The following is a 10,386-nucleotide window of genomic DNA, read 5'->3' on the forward strand; positions in this document are numbered from 1 at the left end:
TGACCTTGCCTAGGAGACTACTTTTCATTCCTGTCCCTACTAACCTGGATCTCTCTCTCTCTAGAACATCCTCTGTTTCTTGTGTTTATGGATACCCCTCTCTCTGGATATCCTGAAATTTCCCTCCCTCCTGGCACCTCCCAAGGGGAATACAGAACCCTTGCTGCAGAAATTAACCAGATAAAGGAAAAAGGTGACACAGGGACCTAGAGAGCAGTTGGGCTCAGCCAACACACAGTCCAACCAACCCATAATGCTAGAAGGTTGCCTGGAAACTGTCCATAGGTGAGGAGCCCACAGTCCTTTCCAGGACACACAGGTCACTTCTTCCCCAATACAAAGAACATGAAATTCCCCACACAGCTGCTCTCAGTACTCTGTCTCAAGTCAGGAACTTGACTGGTGACATTAGTGATAAATGGCTTATCTTCATCCCCAGTCATCACAGAGCTGGTCCCTTCCAACCATCACAGACATCTGTGTCTCCTTCCTGTTGCAAAAGCCCACCTTCCCAGAGCTCTTAGGACACAAGACAGACTAGGACCTCAGCTGGGTCTGTGTGTCTCAGTGACACGTAGGAAAGATGGAGGATCCCTATTTGATGCTGACAGACTCATGAACAGGATTCACAGATATCAGCCCTTGGAAGAGTCGGTGTTCTCTGAGGGCATGTTGATGCTTATCAGCCTTCTTGCTCAAGGTCTTGTTGGAGGAGAATCATAAAGAGAGGAAATGTGAGAAAGATGAGGTGCAGCACAGAGAGTGGAAGTGACTGAGCGTTGCTATGTACACAGACCCCACCACACACAGCCCATAGGATTCTGTGAAGTGCTCCTGCCTGAGAGAACACTCATCTCAGAAGGAGGAAGGACAGCAGAGGCCAGGTGCCTTGCAGGAGCTGAAGTTCTTCTCCTCAGAGAATGGCCAGTACAGTGAGAACAGATATGGAGGTATCCTCTGAACTTTTCAGCAATGGGTGTACCTTCTGGCAGAGGGTTCTCCTTACAGGTAAGTGTTCCAACTATCTGATTGTGTGTGGGAAAGGAAACTCAGTAGTGCAAAGTCTTTTGAAGAGATGTCTAGAGAAGACTTGGGTTTCTGTTTGTAGTCATGGTGCAGAAGGTGCAGTGAGGGACAGAGGCTCAGCAGCAGGAAACTCTGAGCAGACGGGAACTGAGGAGGGAAAGAAAAGCCTCAGCCATCCCTGTTCAAAATCAGTCACATTAGCTGCCATGGTCAGAAGACCAATGTTCCTAACCATGACATGGTGACTCTCCAAAGATGGCCCAATGTGTGGATACATAACAGGCCGAATTTATTCCTCAGCTCTCACACGGTAGATGGAGGTCCAGGGTCCTGCAGGGTCTTTTCTGTACACAGAGGTGCATGTCATGCACCCACAATGTGCATTCTGAGACATGTGACTTCCCAAACTGGTGCATCCAATACACAATTATTAAACCACCTTTAAATATAATGATTGCCATTTATTGTAAACTTGGGAACTATGTAGATAAATCTATGGAGATATCCTTCTTTTGTTCTTTACTTTTTTCCTTTCTTCTTTCATTCCTTCTTCCTTTCTTTTTTCTTCCTTGCTTCCTTCCTTCTCTCCTTCCTTCTTTCTTTCCTTCATTCCTTCTTTCATTCTTTCCTGTTTCCTTTGTGTCCCCCCCCCCCTCCTTTCAACCTCATTATTCTCTGAGATCTTTTCAGGAACTGACATTTCAAAAAAGATAATTCCAATCATTGTCCTCACAAAGGCCTTTTCTTGTGGATGGGAATTCAGAGTATATAGAGGAAAAAGTCACTGGTTTAATGGAACAGAAAACAATTCAGAATGTGAGGACTGTGTGGAGAAGGAGGTCAGAGAGCCACTTCTCCTGACACCAGACACTCTTTATGTGAAGAATGATGTGAGGACGCCTGAGTAGAGAATTCCTCAGAGCAGACGTGATACCCTCTGAAACTCTGAGGTCATGGAGGTTATGTTGCTCATCTCCATTATGGTCATACCCCTAGACATAGGCATAAGCTGAGGGATGCTGACACCTGCTCATTATTGGTGGCTTCTCTCTGTTCCCTTCTAGCCTCCCTCTTAACCTGCTGGCTCCTGCCCACCACTGCCAGAGTCACCATTGAATCCTTACCACCCCAAGTGGTTGAAGGAGAAAATGTTCTTCTACGTGTTGATAATATGCCAGAGAATCTTCTAGTGTTTGGCTGGTACAGAGGAATGACAAATATGAGGCATGCAATTGCACTACATTCACTGTACTATAGTGTAACGGCGAAGGGGCTGAAGCACAGCGGCAGAGAGACATTATACATCAACGGGACCCTGTGGATCCAAAATGTCACACAGGAGGACACAGGATATTACACTTTTCAAACCATAAGTAAACAACGGGAAATGGTATCAAATACATCCCTGTACTTGCACGTGTACTGTAAGTAATTATTTGTGAAATCTGCGTTGGGTCTTACTTACTTACACAGAAGTATCAGGCCTGACCTATCTCTCCTTTCCCTCTGTATTGAGTCTCCATGTTGGGGACTGAGCATTTAGTGCAGAACACACATGGTGGAAAATAACGTCAATTGCGCAGAATTCCTCATTTGATTTCACCTCAGAGAAACCTGGATGCAGGGTGGGCAAGTCAGTCAAGGACATCAGCCTCTGTCTAGATCTTGGGGTCCTTCATAGGGAACTGTTCTTGAGAAAGTCTTGAGGGAAGAAAGAAGGGACAGTGGAAGCCATGGGCATCTTACAGAGCTGGGTACCAGAAACTCCTTGCTCCACTCCTCTGTTCCAGCCTCACCTCCTGTGGGCCCTGAGAAGCTTTGTGCTAGGGCTGGATCTTGACTTTCTGTCTGCAGAGAAGAGTGCTTGTTGTAGACAATGTTTTGCTCCATGTTGAACCAAACCGTGTACTGCTGTGAGACCCAGAATTAGTCTATGTCTCCTGGTCACCCTAGTGACCCAGAGGGAGACCACATCAGGGCAGATTCCCAGGCCATTAACCCATTGTCCTGTTAGGATTATGAGACTTCCAGGAAAGTCAGTTTCCCAGCAGAAAGGGAGAAAGGACACAGATCCTACTGACAAATTCTTTTCTTTTGAGGCCAGCACATTTTCACCTGTAAGCAAATCAAACAGGCTGCACTGATGTGGACGGTTCTCCAGACATGAGCTACAGTTCCCACAGTGAAAAGCAGGCATAGCCTGGTGACATTCAAGGAATACTAATAAACCTATATACCTGAATCAGGACCTCATCTTTTATCTATCTCTCTATCAACTTTTTACCTATCCTTGCTTTTATCTCTTCTTTGTATACCTGGAGGTCTCTGGCAGAGCCTTCTCAGACCCCTTAGCTGCTTCCTGTGTCTGCTACCCTGCCAGGGGATGATGTTCACATTCCAGACATGCATTTTCTCTGTGGATGAAAGGGTGTCCCATGGGAATCACCTTGAGGTAATTTCAAGGCATCTTAGCAAGGACTGGGAGCACAGGGAGCACATGAGACACAGCTCAGCAGGCATAAGAAGTGTGAGCACCATCTTGAAACCCTGCATGGGATGATGGAGCCCAGAGCAATCCTTCTGGGACCCAGGTCACCTCCTCCCACACACTCAGGCCAAGGCTCCTAACACATCTGCTCCTGGGTCTTTCTACTCCCTCAGAATCCTGAATGTTGCCTGCAGTGGAATGGATCTGTCCCCTTCCCCACTCACCATGCAGCTGGTCCCTTTGGATCCCTCACACATATCTGTCATCTTCCTCCTGAGAGCAAATTACATTTTGAGAAGATAGGGCAGACTGGTTTTCCAGCAGTGTTTCTGTGTCACACAGAGATTGCAGAGGCTCCCTCTTTGTTGCTGACTGACCCAGGTAGAGAACACAACAGAGGGCTACCATGGGTGATCTAATGTTGCCTCAGGGCCCAGAGATGCTCAGAAGGTTGTTTGTCACTGTGTACTTTGGGGGGCTTAAACAGAAAGAGCCAAGAGGAGAGTGTAGGTGGGTAGTCCTGAGAGTGTACAGGGCAGAGAACACAGAGCTACCTACAGCCCATGGGCCTCTGTAAGATTCTTATGTCTAGGAGGAGGCTGAGAGTAGAGGAGGTATTTGGGAGCTGGGCTGGACAGATGTGATACAGAGTGAGGACACATAGGGCCACAGAGTTCAGGGAGGCCCCCTCTCTATTCTCTGCAAAGGTTGTTCCACCTGTCAGGCCCTCCTGATCATGGGTGAGGAGTCCACAATTTACAGAGTGTGAGAGGCGAGGTGAATCTGGGGTTAGGGGGCATTAGAGGAAGAGAAACACAACAAAAGCTTCAGAGAGTGAAGACAGGATGCTGGGAAAGAGGTCAGGAGGCAGCACTCCAACACCATCTACATTGAGTGTGAGCAGGGATCTGAAGACAGAGGTGGGGCCATGTTGACTCCAAAGTGGTAAGCACCCTAGAGTGGATGTGACAACCCAGGCTCATGGAGCACATGGAGGTAATGTCCTGACATCCACCAAGTAGGGCAGGGAGACACCCACCCCACACACCTCGGCTGAGCAACTTAAACAGCTGCTCAGAACACAGGGTGCCATCCAATCCAAATACAAAAGTCCAAATATTGATGGATCTCTCTTTCCTTCTAGCCTCTCTTTTCATCTGTGGGCGTCCTACTACCCTTGTACCTCCCACTATTGAATTAGTGCCGGCCAGCGTTGCTGTAGGGGGAAGCATTCTTCTCCTTGTTCACAATATTCCAAAGTATCTTCAATCACTTTTCTGGTACAAAGGGCTGATTGTATTTAACAAGGTTGAGATTGCTCGATACAGAACAGCCAAGAATTCATGGGAACCTGGTCCTGCCCACAGCGGTAGAGAGACAGTGTACAGCAATGGATCCCTGCTGCTCCAGAATGTCACCTGGAAAGACACAGGATTCTATACCCTACGAACTCTGACTCGGTATCAGAAAATGGAATTAGCACACATTTACCTTCAGGTGGACAGTAAGTGATTCTCTGTGATCGTTCAGTGCTGGGAGGGGCTTCTACCAAGAGCACTGTCACTGCTGGCATGTGACACTTTTATCTGCACTTTTATCCCCATGTTGGGGTTTGACCACTGTATGCAGGACACACATGTAGGAGAGAAATGCCTATGGGTCAGACTCTGCTTTCTGATACCCCCTTGTATCTCAGAGGACTTAAGATGCCAGACTGCTCTGTCTGTTGAAGCTCTTGAAATGAACACGAAGAAAGTGTGGAGTCCATACAGAATGGTGAGCACCGGGAAGCTGTGGCCTCGGTTGTCTGTCCGAGGCTTGACTAAAATTGTCCTGGGTTCCAATTTATCAGGACTTGACACTTACTCCTGCTCTGAGCAGACAGTGAACAATAGTTTTTGGTTGTCTGTCAAACCAGTGTATTTATGATTACTAAACAGCAGAGTTTCATTAAAAAAGAAAAGAGAAAAAAAGAATAAAAAAACCCAGAGAAAAATATCAAACCAACTTAGGGTTTTTGTAGGAAGATTGGAGGGGTGCTGTTTCCTGCCTGTCTCCTCACACCTTGCTCATCCTGGTCTTATAGCACATGGGACCATGATCCCAGACGTGGAAATGCTCACAGTGTACTGGTCCCTCCTATGTCAATCACCAGTTAAAGATGTGCTATAGACCTGCCCGGTAATCATTCTGATGTTTGTATTTTCAGTTGAGGCTCCCTGCTTCAAATGACTGTGGCTTGTGTCAAGTTGACTCAAAGCCTGGCAGCATAATCCTGGGCCTGCTAAGAAGAGCAGCCTGCTCCAAGCCCTCACCCAGCCCTAGTTCTGGGGTCAGCAGGAAGAGCAGGAAGAATATGTAGAAAGTGAGGTTAGAAGCTGAGTGCAGGTACAAAGGAAATGAGAAAAGTCAGGAAGTGAATATGCAGGGTGTGCAGAGACCAAGGTCAGAGGGAGGCATCATCTTAAAGCACAGTGTGCATGAGTGTGTGCAGTGTCTGACTGAGGGTAGTGAGGGGGCAGCCATGGAGACACGGAGGAGAGAACTCCATGTAGAGGAAATGACAGATTCAATGGCACTGAGGGAATAGAGGCCATGTTGCTGACTTACACCAGGTGAGATAGACACACCCACAGACCTGTCTAGGCTGTCACACCGTGCTCATCCTGGTCTTATAGCACATGGGACCATGAGCCCAGAGGTGGAAATGCTTACAGTGAAGACTCCATCTTGTCAGAAGCAGGTCACCATCTTTCCACCTAGCACAATGATCTCTTGTGATGATTTTTCTCCTTTCCCTTCCAGCCTCCAGTTCCTTGTGTTGTGACACTCTCGACTCTGCCCAACTCGGCATTGATCCAGTGCCACGGCACGCTGCTGAGGGGGGAAGTGTTCTTCTCCAGGTCCATAATCTGCCAGAAGATGTGCAAACCATTTCCTGGTACAAAGGTGTGCTTAGCACTAAGGACTTTAAAATTGCAGAATATAGCATACTGACAAAGTCCATCATCAGTGGCCGTGCACACAGCAGAAGAGAGACAGGGTACACCAATGGATCCCTGCTGCTCCAGGATGTCACTGAGAAAGACTCTGGCTTGTACACACTAGTAACAATAGACAGCAATGTGAGAGTTGTAACAGCACACGTCCAAGTCAACATCCATAGTAAGTGACTCTCTATGGCTTCCAACTGCTGGGTGTGGCTTATTGTACCTAATAAGTCAACTCTAAGGAGTTGGTTGTGCCTGCTATCTCCCCCACTGCATTTTTCATCACATTGGCATTTGGGCACTTGCTGCAGGGCACACATGGGCTGTACCAACACCATTAGGTCAGAACCTGTCACCTTTCTTTTCATGCAGAGTTACCTATCATGTGCTGGAAAAACTCAGCCCAAGAATGTGAGACTCAGCATTGACCCTTGGGACTCTCACCATGCCCATATCCCTGATATCGACTCCCTCTGTGGAGGTAGGATAAGCTCTAGCTGAGGAAGCTGTGGAGTCCCCACACAGAGCACTATGAGGCCTGGATGGAAATCTCTGTGATACTTGAAAATATTTTTGGTTTTGCTTGGCTTTGGATTCCTGTTAGAGCTGACATGGTACAAGGCTGTCATAGCTTGTGTCACCATCCAGTGCATTGTCATGAGATCCACAGTTATGATAGTTCCCCTGGACATCTTCCACAGAGACTCACCCAGGAATGCATTGCTGGAGAGGACAATCTGGGTTCCCAGACCATTAACTAGCTGTTTGGATGGCCTTATGAGACTTCACAGGAAGGCCAGTGTCTCCATGGTGATGGACAAAGGACACAGGTCATTTTGGCAAGTGTATGTCCTCTGATGTCCACCTTCTGGAATTCTTTCCTATAGGTAAACATTTCAGAGTTGACACCTTAAGAGCATCCAGAATGAGGTGAAATTCCATTGCTGCTCCCTAGATGGCAAAGTAACTCAGCCCAAGACCTCAGAGTCTGCCCCATCTCTTGAGGCCCCTGCCATACTCAGAATGGCAGAAAACTTGAAAATATAATTCCAGAATGCACTTATGGTTTAGCCTGTCTCCATCCCTAACCCTACAGATCTCAAGTTCTCTTGGGCAGTCTTTCAGACCTACTAAGCACATTACTATGTCAGAGCATCCTGTGTTACCAGGTTCTTGACTCTCCCTGGCATATCCCATAGGGAATCACCTCAACAGAGGATAGCTGCCTCCCAGGAAGGAAATGGGCAGACACTAGGTGACTCTCTGTCAGCACAGGATGCTAAGAGTCCCCCTGAAACTCTCCCTAGGTTTATGGGGCCACTGTCCTCTCTAGGGTCTAGGTGACCTCCTGCAACATGAGTCTCATGATGATGCACACTGACTGGTGATCAGTGAGCATGGGCTAGACATCAGTCAGCAGGTCATCTTTTGTAGACATCAGTCAGCAGGTCCTCTTCCAGTCCTTACAGGCATCCCTGTCACCTTCCTGCAGGGAGTAGATTCCACAGCATTGAGAAGAAAGCACAGCTTAGGATCCTGTGTTATAAAGGACACATGGGGAGAACACAGCAGAGGGCAGTCTCGTGTTGAGCTCTTGCTGCCCCAGGGTGCAGAGATGATTATCAGTCTTGTGCTTGCCACCATTCATGATAGCAGTCAGCATCACCCTGGGAAGCCCTCCAGCCTGGGTGGAGGCTGAACTCAAAGGGAGGAAGACTGCAGAGCTTGTGGGTAGTGCTGGAGCAAATTCTGTTCTCAGAGGGAGGGCAGAGCAGGTAGATGCAATCCTGGTGGCCCACTGTGTACTTCCCTGCAATGCTTGCTGCCCCTGTGTGGTAATATGGGCTGGAGTTTTGACCAGTGTCAGTAGCTCCAAATATGAGAATTTCATTAACTCTGAAATATGCAAGAAATTTGGACATCTGCCTATCTGCCCACAGACATCCAAGACTGTGAGGGTACTGGATATTCTGGAAATTTCAAATTAGATTTTTTCTAACAAGTTATTAGGTGTAATGAGCTGGAAGACAGAACAGGAAGGCCATCTTAAAGTGAAGTCAGAGGCTGGCTGGACCAAAATGGAGGTTGGGAGGTAAAAAAAACCCAAAAAACCTGCGGTCACTAGAAGAAGAAGTGAGAGATAGCTTGCCTACAACCCACACTTTCTGAGGGAGAGCAACCTTGTGAGGACAGTGAGGGTGGAGACACATGAGGATAGAGTTCCCCACACAGGAAGCAACATACAGTTAGGCCCACAAAGGGGATGGAGGGCATTTGCTCAATCCTTCTGACTTGTGCAGACACTCCCACCCACCTCCACTGAGTGATTGATCTAAGCTTCTCTGGTCACAGGACCCAGTCTTTTCACCAAAAAACAGATTTCAATATTGATGGATTTGTCTCTTTCCCTTCTAACTTCCCTTTCAGTTTGTATTCCCCCTCCCTCCATGGTCCAGATCACTACTTAGTCAGAAAGAGGAGCATCAGGAAGCCAAGGATCCACACCCAATTCTAGTTGTCCCCAGAAAATTTCACCTCAGGGCTAGCATTGGACTTCCTGTCAGGGCTGACAGGGAACAGGCTTGGCTGAGTGTCTATGTCCCCTATGGTGTAGGATCAGCTGTTTACTTCCATGATAGCTGCAAGTCATGTGGGTCACCTGTGCACCTCCCTCTCCTGAGGTTCAATGGACAGGTGCCAGGACAGAAGCCAAATGTTCTGATGGACTTAGAAAATTCATTGGAAAATAATGTCCCCAAGGGTAGGGACAGAGATGACAGTTCTTCAGGCACCTCCTTACCCTCAGAAATCCAGCCTATGGTAAGTAGAACAGATGCTGCTGATGTAAGCAGCTCCCCACCCCCAGTTCAGTATATTGCTCATACCTAATTTTAACTCATAGGCAGTGCAATGATCACGCACAGTTGTCATAGAACAGGGAAACTGAGGCACATCGACCTCAGTGGCTGAATCAGGGTCACACAGCACATGGTTGGCAAATGCAAAGCACAAGATATGAGTGTAATCATAGCTCAACTTTCTCCTCCATGGATGCTTTATCAGGTGTGAGCTATAGAGGGGCAGGTTGATCTTTCTGAAAGATGAACGTCATTTGGTCCCCACTTCTGTTTCTTTGCAGAGCTTGTGACACAGCCTGCCATGAGAGTCACTGACAGCACAGTTAGAGTACAGAGCTCAGTTGTCTTCACTTGCTTCTCAGACAACACTGGGATCTCCATCCGTTGGCTCTTCAACAATCAGCGTCTTCAGCTCACAGAGAGAATGACACTGTCCCCATCAAAATGCCAACTCAGGATACATACTGTGAGGAAGGAGGATGCTGGAGACTATCAGTGTGAGGCCTTCAACCCAGTCAGCTCAAAGACCAGTCTCCCAATCAGCCTGACTGTGATGAATGAGTGACCCCTCTTCTCATGCTATAGGAGGGTGGGGGAATTTCTGTATTGAGAGGCCCATACCTACCCACACACACAAAATACACATTTCCATTTATTGTCATGGCCAATTGGCCATCTCTCCCATCCCTCTCCACACCTGATCCTGAATCCTCCATTTTCTCCCACATTCCTTCTCCTACACAGTTACCTCCCTCCATTTGCTTCCTACTACCATTTTTCTCCCTTCTATGTGAGATTCAATTATCCTCTCTTGGGCCTTCTAACTTGTTTATCTTCTTTGGATCTATGTAGTGTAGTGTGTGTATCTTGTATTTTATGGCTAATGTCAACTTATAAGAGAGTACATATCATGCATTCCATTTTGGTACTGGGTTACTTCACTAAAGATGATATTTTCAAGTTCCATTCAACTGCCTTCAAATTAATGATGTCTTTGTTTTTAATAGTTGCAATGTATTCCATG

General features: G+C 47.3%; 1 protein-coding gene across 2 annotated transcripts; it reads left to right on the forward strand.

The window, feature by feature from the left end:
* Window positions 1–944: 944 nt before the first annotated feature.
* Window positions 945–9,927, forward strand: LOC110288872 (pregnancy-specific glycoprotein 22-like). Of its 2 annotated transcripts, XM_021155111.2 has the most exons (5): window positions 945–1,008; window positions 2,091–2,450; window positions 4,659–5,018; window positions 6,320–6,679; window positions 9,644–9,927. In XM_021155111.2, exons 1-5 carry the CDS (start codon window positions 945–947, stop codon window positions 9,925–9,927), a joined length of 1,428 nt encoding a protein of 475 aa, XP_021010770.2. The 2 variants fall into 2 exon arrangements, with proteins under 2 accessions (XP_021010770.2, XP_085697149.1); XM_085841023.1 differs by lacking the exon at window positions 6,320–6,679.
* The last annotated feature ends 459 nt before the right edge of the window (window positions 9,928–10,386 follow it).

This window comes from Mus caroli, unplaced genomic scaffold, assembly GCF_978045245.1.
Source record: "Mus caroli unplaced genomic scaffold, Mus_caroli_1 scaffold_8, whole genome shotgun sequence".
Taxonomy (NCBI): Eukaryota; Metazoa; Chordata; class Mammalia; order Rodentia; family Muridae; genus Mus; species Mus caroli.